Below are 19414 nucleotides of genomic sequence, written 5' to 3' on the forward strand. Positions count from 1 at the left end.
GTAAACAAACTTATTTCTCTTAGCAATTGGCTGAACAAGAAGTAGGACTGAGTGGACTTGTATGCTCTAAAGTTTTACGTTGTTTTGTTTTTGAGTGCAGTTATGTAACAAAAAAACCCTACCTATGTAAGTTGCACTTTCCTGATAAAGAGATTGCACTACAGTACTTATATGAGGTGAATTGAAAAATACTATTTCTTTTTATCATTTTTACAGTGCAAATTTTTGTAATCAAAAATAATATAAAGTGAGCACTGTACACTTTGTATTCTGTGTTGTAATTGAAATAGATATATCTGAAAATGTAGAAAAACATCCAAAATATTTAATAAATTTCAGTTGGTATTCTATTGTTTAACAGTGCAATTAATCACGATTAATTTTTTGAGTTAATTGCGTGAGTTAACTGCAATTAATCAACAGCCCTAATAAAAAGTGAAGTAATCCAGTATCTCTCTCAAAGGGATTCTAAAGACATAACTGTAATTACTTCCTTAAAGAGTTTTGCACTGGAGACTTTAGGTGACGATGTCCTCAAGAGCCTTAATGTCTAATTTAGGGATTTAAGATATGGATGGAGGATCAGGTTCCAAACGCAATATACTAATAACAAATACTGTACATATTTTGTCTCTTTTAGACTGTAAATTCTTCATGACAGGGAACATCTCTGCTATTTAGGGTAGTATATACATAATTCTTTCTATAAGGTAGGAGTTAGCTTCTATTAAGCCAAATTTTAACAGGTCCTTACATTTATTAAAACTGAATAAATTCATTAGATATTATCCACCTGTGATCTGATGCCAGTCAAGAAATTTTCTGGAAAGCTGTGGGGGGTAGGGGGGAGCAGGCAAACCAGACAGTGTTGTCATGAGAGCTTAGAAATTGAGTTTCTACTTGGAAACTTTCTACCGTTTGGGAGGTGGGGGGGTTTGGCTTGTTATTTTTAAAAAAATGACTTGTACTAGAATCTCCAAATTTGTTTTATTCTGTTGGCCTAAATGAGGATTGCTATTTAAAAATACATTAGGGTAGATTTCTGGGTTCATATCTAGGCCACAATCCTGCACCCTCAACTGCACATTGGGACCCTAGTTATTGCATGCAGTGTTCATAAACACTGAAGTCCTTACAAGGTCTACCAGCTCTGGAACATGGTGCTCGTTGCCCACAGGTTGTGGACTTCCTAAGCTCAGGAATGGAGTAGGGACAAGGGGTCCAGGAAGGCAGAAGAGATAAAATGAGAGACATGGAGCCCCAAGGGGGTCTAGTGTGCAGATGAATGGAGAGAGACCGAGCCGCATCAGGAAAGGGTCATAGACCCACATGGCCATTGTTGTAGAGCTTCTAAGTTCTGCAAAGCTTAGAAACATTAGCTCTGCAAAGTCTGATGTGATGATTGTTAGTTCTTCAAGGCCAGGGCTGTTTTAAATTAATTCATAAAAATGTAAGGAAAATACATTACTAAAAAGCCTATGACAACCGAATTATATTGAAAATATGTAGCTGTATCTTCAAAGATGCTTTAAAATAATTTACATCTTAAAAAAAAAAAAAACCACCCCAGCTCTCAGCCACTAGATAGACACCACAAATTCAATCAAGAGCACCCAACCAACCAACCCTAACTTAGCCCCTATTCTCACCATGCAGATACTACTGTGATAGCTTCAATATAGAAACCAAGACAGTATTAGATATAATTCAATGCATGTAAGATAGATACATTTAGCTTAGCAGTTAACCTCTACATAGCTATCCTCAGCACATCTAACATGTAAACAAATATTTTCATAAGCTTTTTAAGACTTAAAACATGCTTAGTTTTTATATTATGTATCACTGCAGAGTTCACCTATGAACTTGAAGGCGGCAGTGTGCTTCTGGTAGATATTACTTTATGATATTCAACCTAGATATCTATCTATGCTGAATCTTACAAGTGGAACCCCACATAGGGTTCCCCTCCCCTGTACAGCCCCCCCTGGAGTTAAATAAGGGAAAAGAATGATCTGGCCCAAGGTAATTAGCTTCTAAGCAAAGGGCCAGTTCATAGCAAAAACAAATCAAAAAACCCCATCTTAAAAACAGTATCTTATAGATACATCTAGGCAAGATGCTGACAGGCTTGCCCTATTACATGAGTTAGAACTGCGACACCTCTCATTGGTTTAGAATCTCTACCTAAGGAACTGATCACATAAATGTAGGTCGACAACTTGCAGTACTCTCAGTACCTCTGACCATCACAAGTAAATGCTAGAATAAGCACAACACACGGAGAAGCCCAAATTATTTGTAAAGTGGAAAAATGTGTGGAAACACACATAAGTAAAATGAATATGGATGGTTAAAAGAAAAACGAAAAATCTTAAGAATATTAAAAATGTATAATAGATACTGATTTTCAGAATAAGTCAACCTTGAACTAATTTCTCGACCACAAAAATCTAAATGAAAAAGAAACTAAATGGAACTAGTAGTAATTATCAAAATTTAATCTATGGATTTTTTCCATCTGTACTGGGGCTTATCACATAAATAAATACCCTCCATTATTCTTCTGTAACCGCTTTGTGGGTGACTGTGACAGTCATTCAATAAACGGACAAAAGGAATAATATAAATCCCCTGCATCAGGGGAATCCCTCTAATTAGAAGTGGCAATGAATCACAGAAGAAATTTGATTTTAATATAACATCTGCAAATGACAGCTGTCTTTTCACACAGTTCTTGTTAATGTCATTCCTTTACTTAAAATAATTATTAAAACCAGAAAAAATAAATTAATATAAAATATTTCCATAATTTGACTAATTTTGGATCATTTTCAGAACATGCAGTTTAACATTTGGAGCCTTCATCTATTTCTATATGCAAGATTTAGTAGATTCCCAGATGGAAAAAACAAAACAAACCATCTATGCCACAGACATTCTACAGCATCAAGTTTTGTGCTGACTTTGTTTTTAAATTAAGAATTGCTAAGACCAAAACATCTGTAAATATAAATTCATCTGAAGATCTATGAAAGGAAGAACATTTTTAAAAGTACTGAGACAGGGAGCAGCGAGTCAGACCTGTTAATTTTGTATGCCAGGTGTGAATAATGAGGGTACACACTTATAAACAACATATGCAGACCACACACACATTTTCAATTTGATATTTTGGTGAGTTATGAACGTAAATGCCCAGAAACTGATATGTATTAGTCAATGTATTAACAGTTAATTTTACAGAGGTTTTAATATCCACATAAACAAACAAAAAAGTTCATAATGTAAATCACTGGAATTATAAAATGAAAGTAATAGTCAAATATTCTTATTGACTATCAGTCATTGCTGGTAAGGTTTTGATACCCTTAAAGAAAATGATTTAAAATCTTGGAAATGTGTTGGGTTGTCTTAAGGCAGCATCATACAACAAGTTACTAAATTTATCATGCCATTTTCTGAAATTCAACAGGTAATCATTAACAAATGTCAAAACATTAAATGTTTCAAAACTGAGCCATTTTCATCAGAAATGCTAGATTCTGACACACAAATCTATTTCAATATTATATACCTAAAGAGAAAAAAGCATGTATTTTTCCATTCATGATTGTATTTTCTTAGTATTCAAGAGAAGTATGACATTAAATCACCTTCTGAGCTAATGTAAAATGTTTTTCCGAACAATACACAATTTAGAAGGAAAGCAGAATTCTGAAAACCGCAACTATTCTTACTTTGTACCACAGAAGAGATTATTATTATTATTAGTATAACTCTAGCAGTATCATAGATATTTATGGATAAATGTGAGGATAAGGTTCCTGCCCTGAACAGCTTACAAAGTAAGGGCTCAATCCTGCCAACATGTGCAAGTAATTTTACTCATGTAAGTATTACCATAAATCTACTCATCTGCATAAGGATAGGTTCCATAAAAAACGGTAACCTACTTTTTGTAACTGTTTTTGTTCAAGATGTGTTGCTCATGTCCATTCCATTCTAGGTGTGCGCGCACCCACGTGCACAGTTGTCGGAGACTTTTGCCTTAGCAGTATCCATAGGGCTGACTGCAGCACCCTCTTGAGTGCCATGCTCATGCATCCGTATTTCAGGCGTCGCTGGCCCTACACCCTCTCAGTTCCCTCTTGCCAGCAACTCCGACAGAGGGGCAGGAAGATGGGTAAAGGAATGGACATGAGCAACACATCTCAAAAGGTAGATAACCGTGTTTTTTTTTCTTCAAGTGCTTGCTCATGTTGATTCCATTCTAGGTGACTCACAAGCAGAAGAAACAGAGGTGGGCTCAGAGTTCACAGTCTTGCAGCACTGCTCTACCTAAGCCAGCATTGTCTCAGGATTGCTGGGTAAGCGCATAGTGAGACATGAATGTATGGACGGATGACCAGGTGGCAGCCCTGCAGATATCAGAAACTGGCACATGGGCCAGGAAGGCCACTGCCGAGGCTTGTGCTCTAGATGAGTGGGCGGTTACGATCGCTGGTGGAGGCACCTTTGCCTGATCATAGCAGAATTGGATGCAGGCAGTGATCCAAGACGAAATTTTCTGGGGATGTAGACCGACTCCAACCATGCCTGTAGCGGCCGGAGGTGAAGCTGGGCATGACGGACCACATAAATACAAGGAACCATGTGGTCTAGCAGTTTTAGGCAAGTGCAGGCGGTGGTGAGCGGGTGGGCCTCTCACACGGGAAATTACATCGGACTTGGCTCAGAAACAGGTCTCTGGAAGTAAAGCCCTGGCCCGCGTGGAATTGAGAACCACCCTGACAAACTCTATCCGCTTCACTGGTATGAGGGTTGATTTCTTTTCGTTCGCTAACAGACCCAGATCACGGCATGTGGACCGCACCAGACTGAGGCTGCTCTGCACTTGATCTCACAATCTGCCCTTGATGAGCCAATTGTCAAGATAAGGATAGATCTGCACCTCCCCCCTGCCCCCGATGCCTCAGGTAAGTGGTTAGTGGGACCATACATTCTGTAAAGACCTGCGGGCCAAGGAGAAGCCAACGGGGAGCACCGTGAACTGGAAATGGCGCTGGCCCACCATAAAACAGAGGAACCGTCTGCATCCTTGGAAGATAGAGATATGGAAATAAACGACTTTCAAGTCAAGAGCGGCATATCAGTCTGCTGAATCCAGGGAGGGGATGTTGGAGGCCAGGGATACCATGCAAAACTTCAACTTCTTGAGGTACTTGTTGAGTTGTCGCAGATCCAGAATTGGTCATAGACCCCCTTTTGCTTTTGAGATCAGGAAATAAAGGGAGTAGAAACCCTTCCCCTTCATTTCCTGAGGGACCTCCTCCCGCATAGTTGTAGGAGGTGGTTCACCTCCTGAACAAGGAATTGCTTGTGAGAAGGGTCCCTGAAGAGGGACTAGGAAAGGGGGTTGCCGAAAACTGTAGCCCAGCGACCAGGCCAAACGGCAGGGATGGAGACGGTTGAGGAAAGGGTGAGGAAGATCTGGGGAGGTGACTGAGGTGTTGCTCTCAAGCGCACCTTCAAAACACCTGCTTCTGGCCCCCATGGTATTTCACCAGGCCAGGTTGCACAGGTGAACAGGAGGAGGAAGGGCTGTGGCAACTGAACCCAGTGTCCCTTCCCCTCGTAGATCCCTGCCGAGGCTGCCAAGGCCTTGGTGGCAGGGGTGGCTTCCTTGCAGACTGAGGTGTATGCATCCCAGGGAGCGGAGGGGGGCCTGAGTGTCCTTCAGACCGTGCAGCCTTGCACCCATCTGATCTGAAAACAGCCTAACTCCTTTAAAAGGGAGATCTTGAATGGAGGACTTCATCTCCTGGGATAGGCCGGTGGTCTGAAGCCAGGATCTGCGCCTCATGAGAACCGCTGAGGTGACCACCCTGGCTGCCGAATCGGCCGCATCCCAGGCCATCTAGAGGGAGCACAGAGCTGCTGCGGTACCTTCTTCCACAAGGGCCCTGAACTCTTGGGCCGCCTCCTGAGGCATGGAGTCCTTAAACTTGTGGAGAGAGTCCCACAGGTTAAAATTATAACGTCCCAAAAGTGCCTGGTCATTTGCGACCCAGAATTGTAGACTGGCTGTGGAATAAATTTTTCTTCCAAAAAGGTCCAGTCTCTTGGCCTCCTTATTTTTGGGGGTGGAACTCGCATTCCCCTGCTTGTCCTTTTTGTTGGCCGCCAACACGACCAACAACCCCGGGGTGGGTGGGAACCTAAGTATTCGAACCCCTTGTCAGGGACAAAATACTTTTTCTGAGCCCTCGTGGAAGTGGGTGGGATGGAGGATGGCTTTGGCAATGTTCAAGACCCCTTCGTGCACTGGGAGCATGACACATGCAGGGGTGGACGTGGAGAGCACGCTGAGCAAAGTATCTGATTGCTCTGACATCTCTTCTGCCTGGAGACCTAAGTTAGTGGCCGCCCGTCGGAGCAGGGCTTGGTGCTCCTTAAAATCGTCCGGTGGGCTAGCACAGGAGGGCCCCGCCACCGCCTCCTCTGGAGAGGACGACGACGACTGAACCACCAGGGGAGGGCCCAGGGCATCATCTCCCACTGGGAAGAGGGTCTCGTGGTGGGCATCTGTCCTTCCACCTCAGCTCCTGCTGGCACTTCCTGCACCATGATGGAGCCACTGGTGCTGTCAGTGCTGATTGGCGTTTGTCCGATGTGGCGACCGAGGACTGGTGAGATGGGAGCATCGGCATAACCGGAATGCCTCAGCTATTCCAGTAAGGCCACTGCGCTGGCCAGTAGCCCTGCTGTCAGGTCAGCATCACTGCGGTGGATGAAACCTCTGGAGCCCAGTCGCAACAGCCAACGGGGAGCACCGTGAACTGGAAATGCGCTGGCCCACCATAAAACTCTCTCTCCATGCCAGAGAAATCCTCCTCTGGTGACCAGGGCAGGGCCTGTGTGACCGGTGTCTCGAATAGTCAGACTGGTAGCAGGAGTAGTGGGAGTGGCGCCATGTTGGGGAGCATCTCCAAGACCTCGGTGACGATTAGTGTCGGCGCGAAGTTGACCAGTGCCAACTGTAAGGTAACCAGTGCCTCCCTCGGGCCAAAGCCTGGCATGAAGGTGGAGCCCCGGAGCGTGGTGCTGGTGATCAGTAGCGGCAAACTGGTGACCTGGGCTGATGCAGAGACCAAGGGCACAATGACAAAGGGCTCTGCCTTGGCTCCAGAGACCGGTGGCGCTCACTCGCCTTCTGGGAGGCCTTCACAGCTAGCTTGCCCTTGTAGGGAGCCTTCGCCGGGTCTATCGCCGCACACAGTGGGAGAGTTCTTTGCTCTCTTGGCGCTGGGACCTGAGAAGGCGTTCACTGGACCATCAGTCTGGGTCCCCTATCGCTCCCCGGAGTCGGTGGTGGCTTGCGGCTCTCGCGTGGGCAGGCAGACCAAGCAGGGTCCTTTGCCCAATGCCTCTTGGTCTGACTTGCTCGGTACTGGGTCCCTCTTCTTGGTCTTCCTCTTGGGTAACGGCGAAGGGAATCGGAGCTGGGAAGAGCCCAGTGCCAGGGGTGCGCTACGCATCGAGGCTGAAGTGCTGGGCATTCCAAGGCTGGGCGAAGAGCGGCCTCCATGAGGAGGCCCTCAAGCGAATGTCATACTCTTTCTGTGTCCTGGGACGAAAGTTCTTACAGATGTGACACTTTTCTTTAATGTGGGATTCCACCAGGTACTTCAGACAGCTGACATGCGGGTCACTAACAGGCATAGGCCTGTTGCAGTCAGAGCAGGGCTTAAAACCCGGAGACTGAGGCATGCCCTGCCTGGGGCAAAGTCTCCGCCAGGACCCTAACTGACTAGCTATAGTACTTAACAGCTACTTACTAACTAATCTATTATAAAAAACAAACTATTTAAAGCTGGAACATGAGGTTCAAAGAGTCGGGACAAAAAAAGAAAACGGATCACTTGCGAAGCAAGGGAAAGAGGTGCTCTGACCAACCACCACAGGTGGTAAGAAGGAACTGAGAGGGTGTCGGGCTGGCGGCGCCTGACATACCGACGCATGAGCGTAGCACTAAAGGGGGCGCCACAGCCAGCCATACGGATACCGCTAAGGCAAAAGTCTCCGACAACTGTGCATGTGGGCGTGCACACACCTAGAATGGAATCGACATGAGCAAGCACTCAAAGAACATATGATATGCAAACAAGGATGTGGTAGGAAGGGGAGCAACAAAAAGTTGTCTTGTCAGTTCCATAGTTTTGTATGGATTACTTTTTATCTGAATATCTTTCAGTACATCAGGTGAAGGGGTGGCCTATGGTTTACAGGCCTCTTTAAAGAAGCATATTTTCAGGAGGACCTTGAAGAAGAAAGAAGGGGGTAGACAAATTTTGGACGAGGTCAAGGGAAGTTCCAGGCAAAGGTCTGTATGAAAATTATTTAATTCCTGGGTTTTATACAATAAACAAAAGATGACAGGTGTTGTCAACATGTATACACAAACACCCTTTATGCACACATCTCTTTTTCAATGCAGTATGGACTCAGAGAATGTGAACACAGGGAGGTACAGAATTGACTTTGCACGACAGTTAATGAATGCATGCTATGAAAGACAAATATTCAGAATGCCAATGTGTAACTGGTGCTGGGGCATCCAGAGCTGTGAGCCCGTGTTACCGCTCTGCCTCATCAAAAGTGAGGAGTTTCTTGGTGAGGAAGACTGGGTCACACAGTAAAATATGGAGTTAATAGTATTTTATTATTAATAAAAATATGTATGTATTGATTGCCAGGTATACTTATAGCACTTCTCAAAATGTGTTAAATCCATAACATAAAGTGCTTTCAGTTTAAGGGTCCAATCCTCTGAATTGTTGAGAATGCTTAATTCCATCTGAATTCAGTGGATGTTGAGGGTGTTCTGTACATTTCAGGACTGGTGTATAAATCCCCAATTGTGGACTCTGATTCTATGGGAGTGTTAGCTGCACAAGGAATACACGACTGGGCCATAAATCCATATGAAGAAAAAGACTAGAATTATCAATTCCTGTGCACTCGCAATGCCCATGCTGAGGCCCATTAAAATCAATGGGACTCCATGCAGTCATAAGCTTTCACCCATGTGGATCTTTTTGCCTTAATGAGGGAGTTTGGCTGAATAAGTAAATTGAATATATATTACAGTGTTCTCTGTTCAGTACTTTATGTAAGTTGATATTATTTTAAGGAGCCAAAACAAGATTACCTCTTAAAGAATCCTTAGTGTCAGAGGGATGAAAAATAAATATAATAATAGAAATAAACTATAGTCGGATAAAATTTACAGATGTGGAGAGAAATGTACCCCTTCTTTGACCACTACTAATTCTAAAGTAAGTTATCCAAGAAACACAAAAATTAATATTCCCCACATTGCAAACACCTGCTTCATTACAATCACTAACCTAAGAAAAAATAGGGTTTTTTTTGTTGTTGTACACACTAAAAGAAGGCAAGGTTAAAGAAACCTTTTGAGTATAACTACCTCAGTTCTATAGTAAGCAGCACTAGTTAAAAGACTCGGGAATGGGTAAATTATAGTACCAAATGGCTGAGAATTAATCTCTGACGACTAGCTGCAATCTAACGAGGCATCTGTGTCCCAGGGAACCCACAGTATGTCCCTGGCGGTATGTGTAGTGTGTAGAGTCTGCATGGCATTCTTTGTCCTCTTTTGCAGGCGGCTTTTCGTCTCATTGTTTAGAATATCCTCATGCATCTGTGACGCGTGGAATGCATTCATACTAACAGACTTACTATTGTTTTCTCTCAGAAGCTTTGTTGAGCTAAGACTGCATCACAGTTCCTGATAATTATATTGCTTAATTAATCAAGACAAAAAAAATTTGCAAATCATTGCCTGGTTGCCAAGCAGGGAGATAAAAATGAAAACAATACAAGCTGAAGCAATATAACAAAAGTAACAGCTAGCTGATCAGAAATTCTTATATAATGAAGCTATTAATGCTAAATCGGTTAATGTTAACATTGCTCCAGGTGTCTCTACTTAGATGCAAACAAAAAGGCTAACATTATGTATATAAAAGGCCAAATGTTACCATGGATTCTGTAACCTGATAGAGAGGACAGCCTTTTCATTTGATTAGGGAATGCAATTTAAATACCAGGGACTGAAGCCAAACAACAGACATTTCTCTCTGCAAGCCTCTTTCATTCACCCTGGGGTCAGTAGCTGGTGAACAAAAGGTCAGCCACACTTGCCCTGGAAATGTCTGGATTAATTTTATTACATTGTAATGGTTTGTACTTTAAATGTAGGGATAACACTAAATTTCCAGTTGGCTATTATTCTTTATGCCTTTGGGTGTTTTTTGACTAATATGTAAAAGAGACAGCTATTCTTGGATCGATTCACACAATTTTCAAACCAGCTTATAATGCTAAATTCTAAAAAATGTTTATGAAACTCGTGACAAGATACTGTTGGCTATATGATTGTATAATACTTCAGCATTCTAAGATGTCATTTTCACTATTTTTAAGTCCCTGACAAGTGGATTGCAGATTCTTTATATACCCAAAATAAAGTTTAACAGCAATAAAAGGTCATAATTTAAAAAGTTGCAAATTCTAAGGTTTATTTTTGTAAATGTATACTCACAAATTACTAATTGTTAAACTGTACAGTTCTTGTATCTTTCACAGTTCTGAAAGATGCATCATATTCAACTCGAAAAATGTGTCACTGGATTTATGCATCATTTCTGCACTTGGCTGTACTCCAAGATAAATATCATCCTTTATGTATGAAGGAGATGATATTGTGGACTATAATTACTTTATAAAATAAATTTTGCCTTGAAAAGGTAACATATCAAATATATTAGAACCAAAATTTACACACACACACACACACACACACACTCAATTTCTGCATTTCAAATATAAATATTCCATCTTTATGTACACAGCTTTTTAGACACTGGTTGCTTTTGCTTTGAGATTTAAACCCACATTTACAAGGAAGTTGAAAAAAGTTATACTATTTTAAATTGTTGACAAAAACAGAAAAGAAATTAAAGTAAGTCTTACAAATACAAATTGTTTGACATTTCACACAAAAACAAGGATGCTGAGTGAGAAGAATCACACTCAATCCTTAAATCATCCCAGTGAGTCAGATTATTGCAGTGGTCTCAAACTTTGTTTGAGGGTACATACAATACCATATGTGCAGCAGTAGCTAAGCATGATGGGGTGAATTAATGCCTAGTGAAAGCCTGAACTCTAAATTCCCTTGCTTTTATTAGTTTAAAAAAATCTTTGCCATTGTTTTAAATATCTTTCTTCATATTTCATCTCCTACAGTTTTAGAATTTTGAAAGGTTGCCCCAAATGCTAAGCATTAATGTAATATGAATATGTTCTTCATTTCATATCTAACCATTTAAATCTCTACTCATATTAAATTCTCGGAATAAAGTTTCCTTTAAGCTACACAAGAATTGTTGGCCATTTGAACAATGTTTATGATGGACATAATAAAGTAGCTTAAAACATACCTCTGGTTTCTTCATTATCTCTACGAAAAACATGTGATTCTTCATTGGATAAATAATAATTAAAACATCTCCAAAATCTGTTGGTATAATACCCCTGCGGTAGTTCCTGGTGTGCTCAGACCAGACGATGTGAACCTCATCATTTCCCAAGTGACGAAGCTGCAACAGCAAATTGGCTCTTTATTAATCAGAGTGATAACAACAGTTTATGAGGGGTCATGGCTTACAAATTGAATTACAATGCTTGACAGTAGAAATATTTCATTACAGAAAAGGTTAAAATATTGCTTTTTCTCTGCTTGTTGGAATTAAAAGCAACTAAATAACTTGCCTCATTCAAAACACATTGTTATTTAATGGTTTAATTAAGTAATTATCAAATTATCAATTTGCATGAGGTGTACATGCACAGTATATATATACAGATTTCTGTGCTAATCTGGATTACTAGATCAAAATGTTTATTAGCGGAACATTTTAATTTAGTTAAAATATTATAGTTTTCACAGTGATAGTAATTACTATGATTCAGGTTGCAAACACACTTTCCATTGTGATTTCCCATATCCTATTTTCTCAGACACCTGAAAGATGCACTTTTGGGTCTGACACTTACTGTGCTATATCTGTCAAAAGGCAAACTGTGTTTTGAAAATGTGAGCAAAATCTCTGAAGTAGTTTTTGAGTTATGACAGAATGGGAGAAAAGTACCTTTTTAAAAAAAACGTAAAATATGTCTGAAGTTTAAAGTTGAAATGTAGCATAGAAATAGTCCTTATTAAGTAGTAGTGCCTTTTCTTTGTGAAGAAAAAAATGTCTGTGATTTAACAAAGGTAAAGTCATTTGAAAATTACATATGGAGCATCCACAATAGACTGTTTCTGCTATACACTTTACCTTGACATTATATCTATTATTAAAGGTGAAATTTACCCCTATGCAGAGGGCTAGCACAAGACCTGTGCAATACTTAAGTTCCATTTAAACCTTAAAATAGATAAAGCTGGTGATTAAAGTGAAGCATAGGCCTTGTTCTGGCCTTCTGTATAGTGATGAATTTCACTCTACTAGAATTGGATGGTAATTTTTAACAGTAAAGGATTTCTATCAAAGTTGCAAAACAACATTGCGAGGATCAGAATGCTAACAGTACCTTTGCTTAGGACATTATAGGTTAATAATACCTGGGATTTATACTTGGGAAAAGCAAAATAAGACCTGTTCATACAATACCTCAAGTTCACAGCTCATTATTTGATTTTACTTGACACAGAAAAGTTGCTGAATTTATTTCTCTGATTTATATGTACAAATGAAAAATCCATTTCAACCCTATCTACAAAACAAGTAATCATCAGTCCCTCATTCCTCAGTTTGAAATGTGTAAACACTACACAAAGTATTTTTTTCCTGGACCAATATAGATTAGCGTAAATTAACTTTCTCACTATCGTGCCCATGGCTACGAGCATTTCATTATTTTGTAATGATATCTGATGATTGAGATAAAATAACCATAATGTGTGAATATTGTGTGTGTGTGTGTATATATATATATATATATATACACACACACATATATACATATTTAGCAATATTAAGCGGTGGTACTGTGAGAATATACGGTGAAATCTTGGTTCCACTGAAGACAATAGCAAAACCCCCACAATTTCACCCATAGTGAGGAAATAGATTCAACTATAAAATCATAAGAGTGACCACATACAAGATGTGAAGCAAATTTGCTACTGAAAAAAGAAACTACGTGGGCTACACTAATACATACATTTCACCTATTCAGAAATAGTCTGTACTAATCTAACAATAGGTAAAAGGAATGTGGAAGGGAATGCGGTGTGTTAATATATTAGTTTACTAGCTGAACAACAGTAAGGGCTCAAATCAGGCCACCTGTACTCACTGAGTAGAATTTTTGAAAACAGTTCAATGGGATTATTTTTGGAAGTGCTATGCAATGTAAATGAGGATTAATATATGCAGATGTATAGAAAGCAGTGAGCAAAACATAGGACCAAATCCTTTTAAAAAAGGAACATCTTTTTTAATCATATGAATTCTTCAACCAATGATTTCTTAAATTTATCAGCACTTTTCATTCTGAAGAATCCCAAAATACTTTACAAACATTACAGTGATTGCTCCACTTATGTCTGAAATACAGCCACTTCTAGAGCGTTAACGTAGTCGCCATTCTGAATCAGCAACACCATATTTTGTAGTAGGACTTAGATACAAGAAAACATCCAAAATAGGAGGAAATTTAAGCCAAAAGAATGTAATTTCGCTAGTTGCCATTTAGCCAGGAAACAATGGCTTATGCCCCTACCTCTTGCAAAAACCACAATGACATACTTAATCATCGCACATGATTGGCGCCTTGGTTTTATCTTTTCTCAAAGATATCTCCCTTCAGCAGCACAGAGCTCCTTAGTACAACACTTTTGGCATCAGTTTAATACTCACTTAGAAGACAGACAGACACCTACTGAATCATGACCCTTACTTCCTATAGCTCCTAGGGTTCTCTGAGACGTTACCCATCCAAGTACTCGCAAGGCTACATTCTGCTTCATCTATGAGATATAACACAATCACAGCCCAAAGTAATGTGCCAGAAACATACATTTGCTTTACATTAGAATGATAATTGCCTTTAAAGCATAAAAGACCATTTTATCATAATATTTCTAAAAGAACATATCTCCTTGATCAGTATTATTATTATTTGTACTACAATAGTGCCTAGGAGCCCTAGCCATAGACCACACTGTGTTAGGCACTGTACAAACACAGAACAAAAAGACAGTCCCTACCCCCAGAGACTTACAGTCTAGCGTACAAGACGAAAACCAACCGATCGATACAGACAGACGGGAGTACAAGGAAACAACGAGACAATATTGGTCAGCATGACAGGCAGTGGTTTCTCCACACCAACAGCTTAACCATTGTCAGGTTTTTTGTCGATATCATTGCAAAGGAGAATTTTGAGGGGGATCTGAAGGTGGGTAATAAGGTAGCTTTGTGGATGTTTATGCCAAATGCCTTCCAAACACATGGGGCAACAAGGGCAATAGCACAAGGTGCCTGTTTGAAAATTTAACAAGTGGGCAGTAGAGGATGGCATCATGGGTCATACACAGGCAAACATCGACAGCTCAGTAGTGAATGAGAGATAAGTAGGGTGGGGATTTACTATGAAGGGCCTTGAAAGTGAACACAAGCAGTTTATGTTTGATTCAACAGAGAAGGGGGAGCCTATGGTGGGATTCAAAGAGAGAGGTTACATTGTCAAAGTGATGGGCTAGGAAAAAATTTAGCAGCAGCATTCTGAATGGATATGAATGCCAAAAGATCGCATTTCTCAAGGCCAGAAAAAAGAATGTTGCATTAATCAAGGTGCAAGATGATGAGAGCTTGGGTGAGAGCTTTAGTGGATGTACAAAGGCCATATCTTAGAGATTTAGATATAGCCTGGCTATGAGGACCCAGAGATACTGGAGTTGAAGGTGACACTCAGGTTATGGCCTGTCTGACAGGCATGATGGTGGCATTGTCCACAGCAATAGAGAAAGGAGACAGTAGGGAAGATGCCGGAGGGGGAAGATTAGGAGCTCTGTTTTAGCCATGTTTAGCTAGACATTCACAAGATGTCAGAGAGACAGACTGAGGCTTTACTTTGGACAGAAGACAACATGGTGTAGAGACATAAATCTGTGAGTTGCTGGCATGGTTGTTAAATTTGCGTTCGCAGATGAGATTACCCAGAGATGAAATGTATAGGCAGAAGAGAAGGGGACCTAGGACAGAACCCTGTGGAAGCCCCACAGAAAATTAGAGGGCAGATGAGGAAGGACATGCTGAAGGAGAGCTTAGAGAGTTAGGAGGGGAACCAGGAGAGGACTTAGTCTTGTAAACCAATGGAGGAAAAGATTTCACTGAATTTTCAGTTAATTCTGACAATATTGATTATATTGTTATAATACTGTACTTATCAGCTTTTGTGTTTTGCTAAAACATCGTTATATTGCCAGTGACACAGAACAGTAAAACCATAATACACTAACTGTAGACTTCTTACTTGGATCACTGAAAAAAAATTTTTGGATTTTGTGTGATATATATCTAAAGCTTCTGAGCACAAACTAAACAAAAAAGGAACAGTTTTGGCTATAGTCAAATAAGCAAATAAATGAATAATCCAGAGCAAAAGTGATGAGTTCTCTCTCCTCCAATATACATAGTTTGAAAAAACCAACCAACCGACCACGAAAAGGATGAAACTGGAAAATAAGACAAATAAGTAGATTGTCGTTTTAAATTGAGCCCTGCTCTGAAAGATACTGGAGATGTACATTAGCAAATACTCAAGGAAGGAAGCTCTTGCAGTTGTTTGCATTTTCCTTCTCAAAACTTAATAGATTAGTATTAATTTATAAACTGCACATAAAGACAACTTTAATAATGTGAATAAGATTTACACACATTTTTAACCACACATTTGTTCAAGTACAGTAGTTTCCTTAATGTCTCAATTAGATCAAACCATGAATATACATATAACTTCGGTCAATTTATAGCCTCTAATTTGAATTATGCCATCATTAATCATGTCTCAGCTGCACTCCCTCAGCTAGAATATGTGCTTCAGAATGTACTTGTCAGTTACAGCACAAATGCTCATTTTTCAAGCCTTACAAAAACAACTCCATGTTCTGAGGCTAGTCGTGCGCCACTTCCACTCACTCACTTGAGTAAATAGTTTTAAAGGCACTCTGCTTTAGCTAGTCTGCATGCTGCCTGCCAGGCAACACGCCACTGCTGACACTGGTCATGGTACACACCTAATAGTCTGACCTCCTTTTCCTACTAATTGCATTACTTAGCCAGCTGGCTCCAGAAAGGAGTCGTCTGTTTGATTGAAGAATTCCTGCTTTTGGGTAGGCATGGCTGCTACTTTTACTAAGTAACAGTCAGGCCTGACATCCCCATTGTTTGTCTGACAGTGAGCCCATCCTAAAATCTAAGTTTTATTTGTAAATTAACCAAGAAACTTCCTGCCAGAACAGCGCTGCCTGGAGACTGATAATGTGTGCCTTTCATTCCCTTTCACTCTTACTGTATCACTGCCAATTTGTTTTTCTGCTGCTGGCCAGCCTTAGGCTATAAAAGCCTTGTAAGACATAAGTGCAATTATAGTCCTGGAGTCAAATGAATTGGACAAATCCAATAGCACAGCTCTGTCCCCACTTTGCAAACCCCTACAGCTGTTAGATTAGCTGCTAAAAATCTAATCTAGCTATAGCTAACAAATTTCTGAAGCGAAGGAGCAAGAGTTCAGTATAGGGTTGCAACCAGATTTCTGAATTGAAAATGTTCTACTATGACAAAGGAGAAGATGGAATAAATCACTTTGAAATTTTGCAGCTCATTTTTAAACTGTTAGGTATAATTTAGTTAGACTAAGACAAGGAACTGTAGGATGCTGTTACTGAGATTGATTTTTATTCTAGCTGTGAGATATCTGATAAAAGTTTTAACACTAATGATGCTAAATCTTACAGCTGGAAAAGGTACCAGTTGAATTTTGATTATGTCAGTAGGAAAGTTTTTGTTCAGGGCCAAGTCTTTTAATATTATTTGGAGTTGTAGTACTTATTTTAAAAAGAGCAACAACATTTTTAATATGAAAACCTGATTTTCAAATATGTAAAGGAAAAAGTATTTGTATTGTTGTTGTCTACAGAATTACTGGGCCAAATTCATCCCTGATGGATGTGCACTAATTTTAGTGAATTTTAAACCAGAAGTGGATGCATCCCCTTGTGCCTAAAAAACAAAACAAAACACCATAACAAAATATTTAGGTGGAGTTACTGCATCAGACTATAATTCCACAACCCATAGAATATATAGCCCGCTGTACAACTGCAGTATTTACAGGATGCTTCCTTGGCTAGCAGAGGTAAGACTTTCTGTTATACTCTTGGGTTTGCAACCTAAGTAAGATGATCAGCACTCTGATTCTTCTGCCTGGAGACAGGCGGAAAGAATAGAGCAAAGAACGGAGATATGAAAATAGAGCTACTGGCCTAGGAGCCACCAGGTTTCACGCAGGATAAAGTGTTATTGAGAATCTGCCCGGTGGAAGCAGAGGGAAAGAGAGGAAAAGAATGTTACCCTTCTCCCATCCTTGAGTGGCAGCACACTAGGATTCTCACCTCTCAGTAATACAAGTTTTTTTTTTTTTAAATAGCATTGGATATTACTGTAGCAGCAGCAAATGAATGAAAACTACTCAAAAACATGAGGTTTTAATGCAACAATATATAATTCTCTTTCTCAACTCCTGTTAGGAAGTTATGACAGGGAAGGGAAGGAGTAGAAAACTCCTCTTGGTCTTGACATTCTTCTCCACTGATTTAAGATGGAAACATGGATTCTTCCTACGTGAACATCTGATACTCTCAAATAACATCAGTCCTGTTGTGAATATGGCAGATATTCTCACCAAGATCTCGCATCTCTCTCTCTTTCTCACTCCTGGACGAGTGACATGACAAACCCAATCTTTTCATGACTTGTTCTGGTCAGGTATTGACTCATGTGCCAAAAAAAAAAAAAAAAAAAAAGATGCACGTGAGGGCAACTAGGACATTTTTCTTCTAATTGATCTGCACGGGAGAGTCACATGGACATGTTTATTCAAGCACATAGTCCTATCTGGTTCTATTGGTATATAGACCTCTAAACGTGGGATTTCATAGCTTAGTTCTCTGAACTGGTCTGCGTACTGCTGTTGGAGTGCCAGTGGATTATTGTTTTGGGGGATTTCAACGTTTATACTGATATCAGCTCTTTTGGATCAGCAAGTAAGATTCGAAGAAACGGACACCTTGGATTTTACCATGAGGATGAGGAAAGCTCCCATAGGGCTTGTTGTATATTCATCCTTGTCTTTGGAGCTGGTTTGGATATCACAAATACTCAGGCTCAAACCATCAGCTCACTGGTTTCACTGTGAACCTTATTTCATATGTATTATCATTGCTAGAACCAAATCTCACAGACCCCAGTGAAGATATGATCTGAAGGCAATGAGATTGCATAGGTGTGAATGAACACCCACAGGATCTTTATTACAAATATTATGGGAAAAGGAAAAGACACAGCTTGACTATCAAAAAATAGGGTGAGTTTGCAGGGCGAGTAGTCAGAAATTCCATCTTTCTAACGTTAACTAAGCAAATGTGATATGGAAATCAACATGACAATGAATATGGCACCTCACAATGACATTTTACAGTTATTTCTCAGGGCACAACTGTATTTTAAAGCAAATGAGGTAGCTATGGTTCCATTACTGATAGATCTTAACAATTCACTTTACGAGGGTAGGGTGCCGACCATCCTTAAACCATGCGAAAGTTTGCCAACTGTCCAAAATATCTCTGATCTTCTGGAGTACCCACCAGTTACTGCTCAATCTTAAACAAATAAGTAGCTGGATATCAACAAAATTCTGAGCTGGTTTCCGTCTGGGTTCTAGCCATCCTTTGAAGCTGAGACTATTTGTCAGGATTGTGAATGATCAAATTATGGTTTTAAATTGAAGTCGGTTGGTGATTTTTGCTACTATAACTCATCACTTTTCTTTCACTCCCTTTCTTTTCCTTTATTAGACTCGATTGCTCATTTATTCATCCATGTTTGTACTTTAAGAGAATGATATTTTATCACATTATATTGCATGTGTTTTTATTCTATTGTACTGAACTCTGAAGGTTTTGACAGTGAGGCAAATGAAATAAAATGACTGCTATTATTATTACTAATAATGGTATTTGATGCTGCCATGGAAA

General features: G+C 40.0%; 1 protein-coding gene across 6 annotated transcripts in view; it reads right to left on the reverse strand.

Annotated features, from left to right (window-relative positions):
• RALGAPA2 (Ral GTPase activating protein catalytic subunit alpha 2) overlaps positions 1-19414 on the reverse strand; it is a 302141-nt gene that overhangs the window by 105650 nt on the left and 177077 nt on the right. For all 6 annotated transcript variants that reach the window (XM_043544131.1, XM_043544129.1, XM_037896234.2 and 3 more), the window contains one exon: positions 11532-11690. In XM_043544131.1, coding sequence (XP_043400066.1) covers positions 11532-11690 — 159 coding nt within the window. The remainder of the gene's footprint in view (positions 1-11531; positions 11691-19414) is intronic.

Source organism: Chelonia mydas, chromosome 3 (assembly GCF_015237465.2).
Source record: "Chelonia mydas isolate rCheMyd1 chromosome 3, rCheMyd1.pri.v2, whole genome shotgun sequence".
Lineage (NCBI taxonomy): Eukaryota > Metazoa > Chordata > Testudines > Cheloniidae > Chelonia > Chelonia mydas.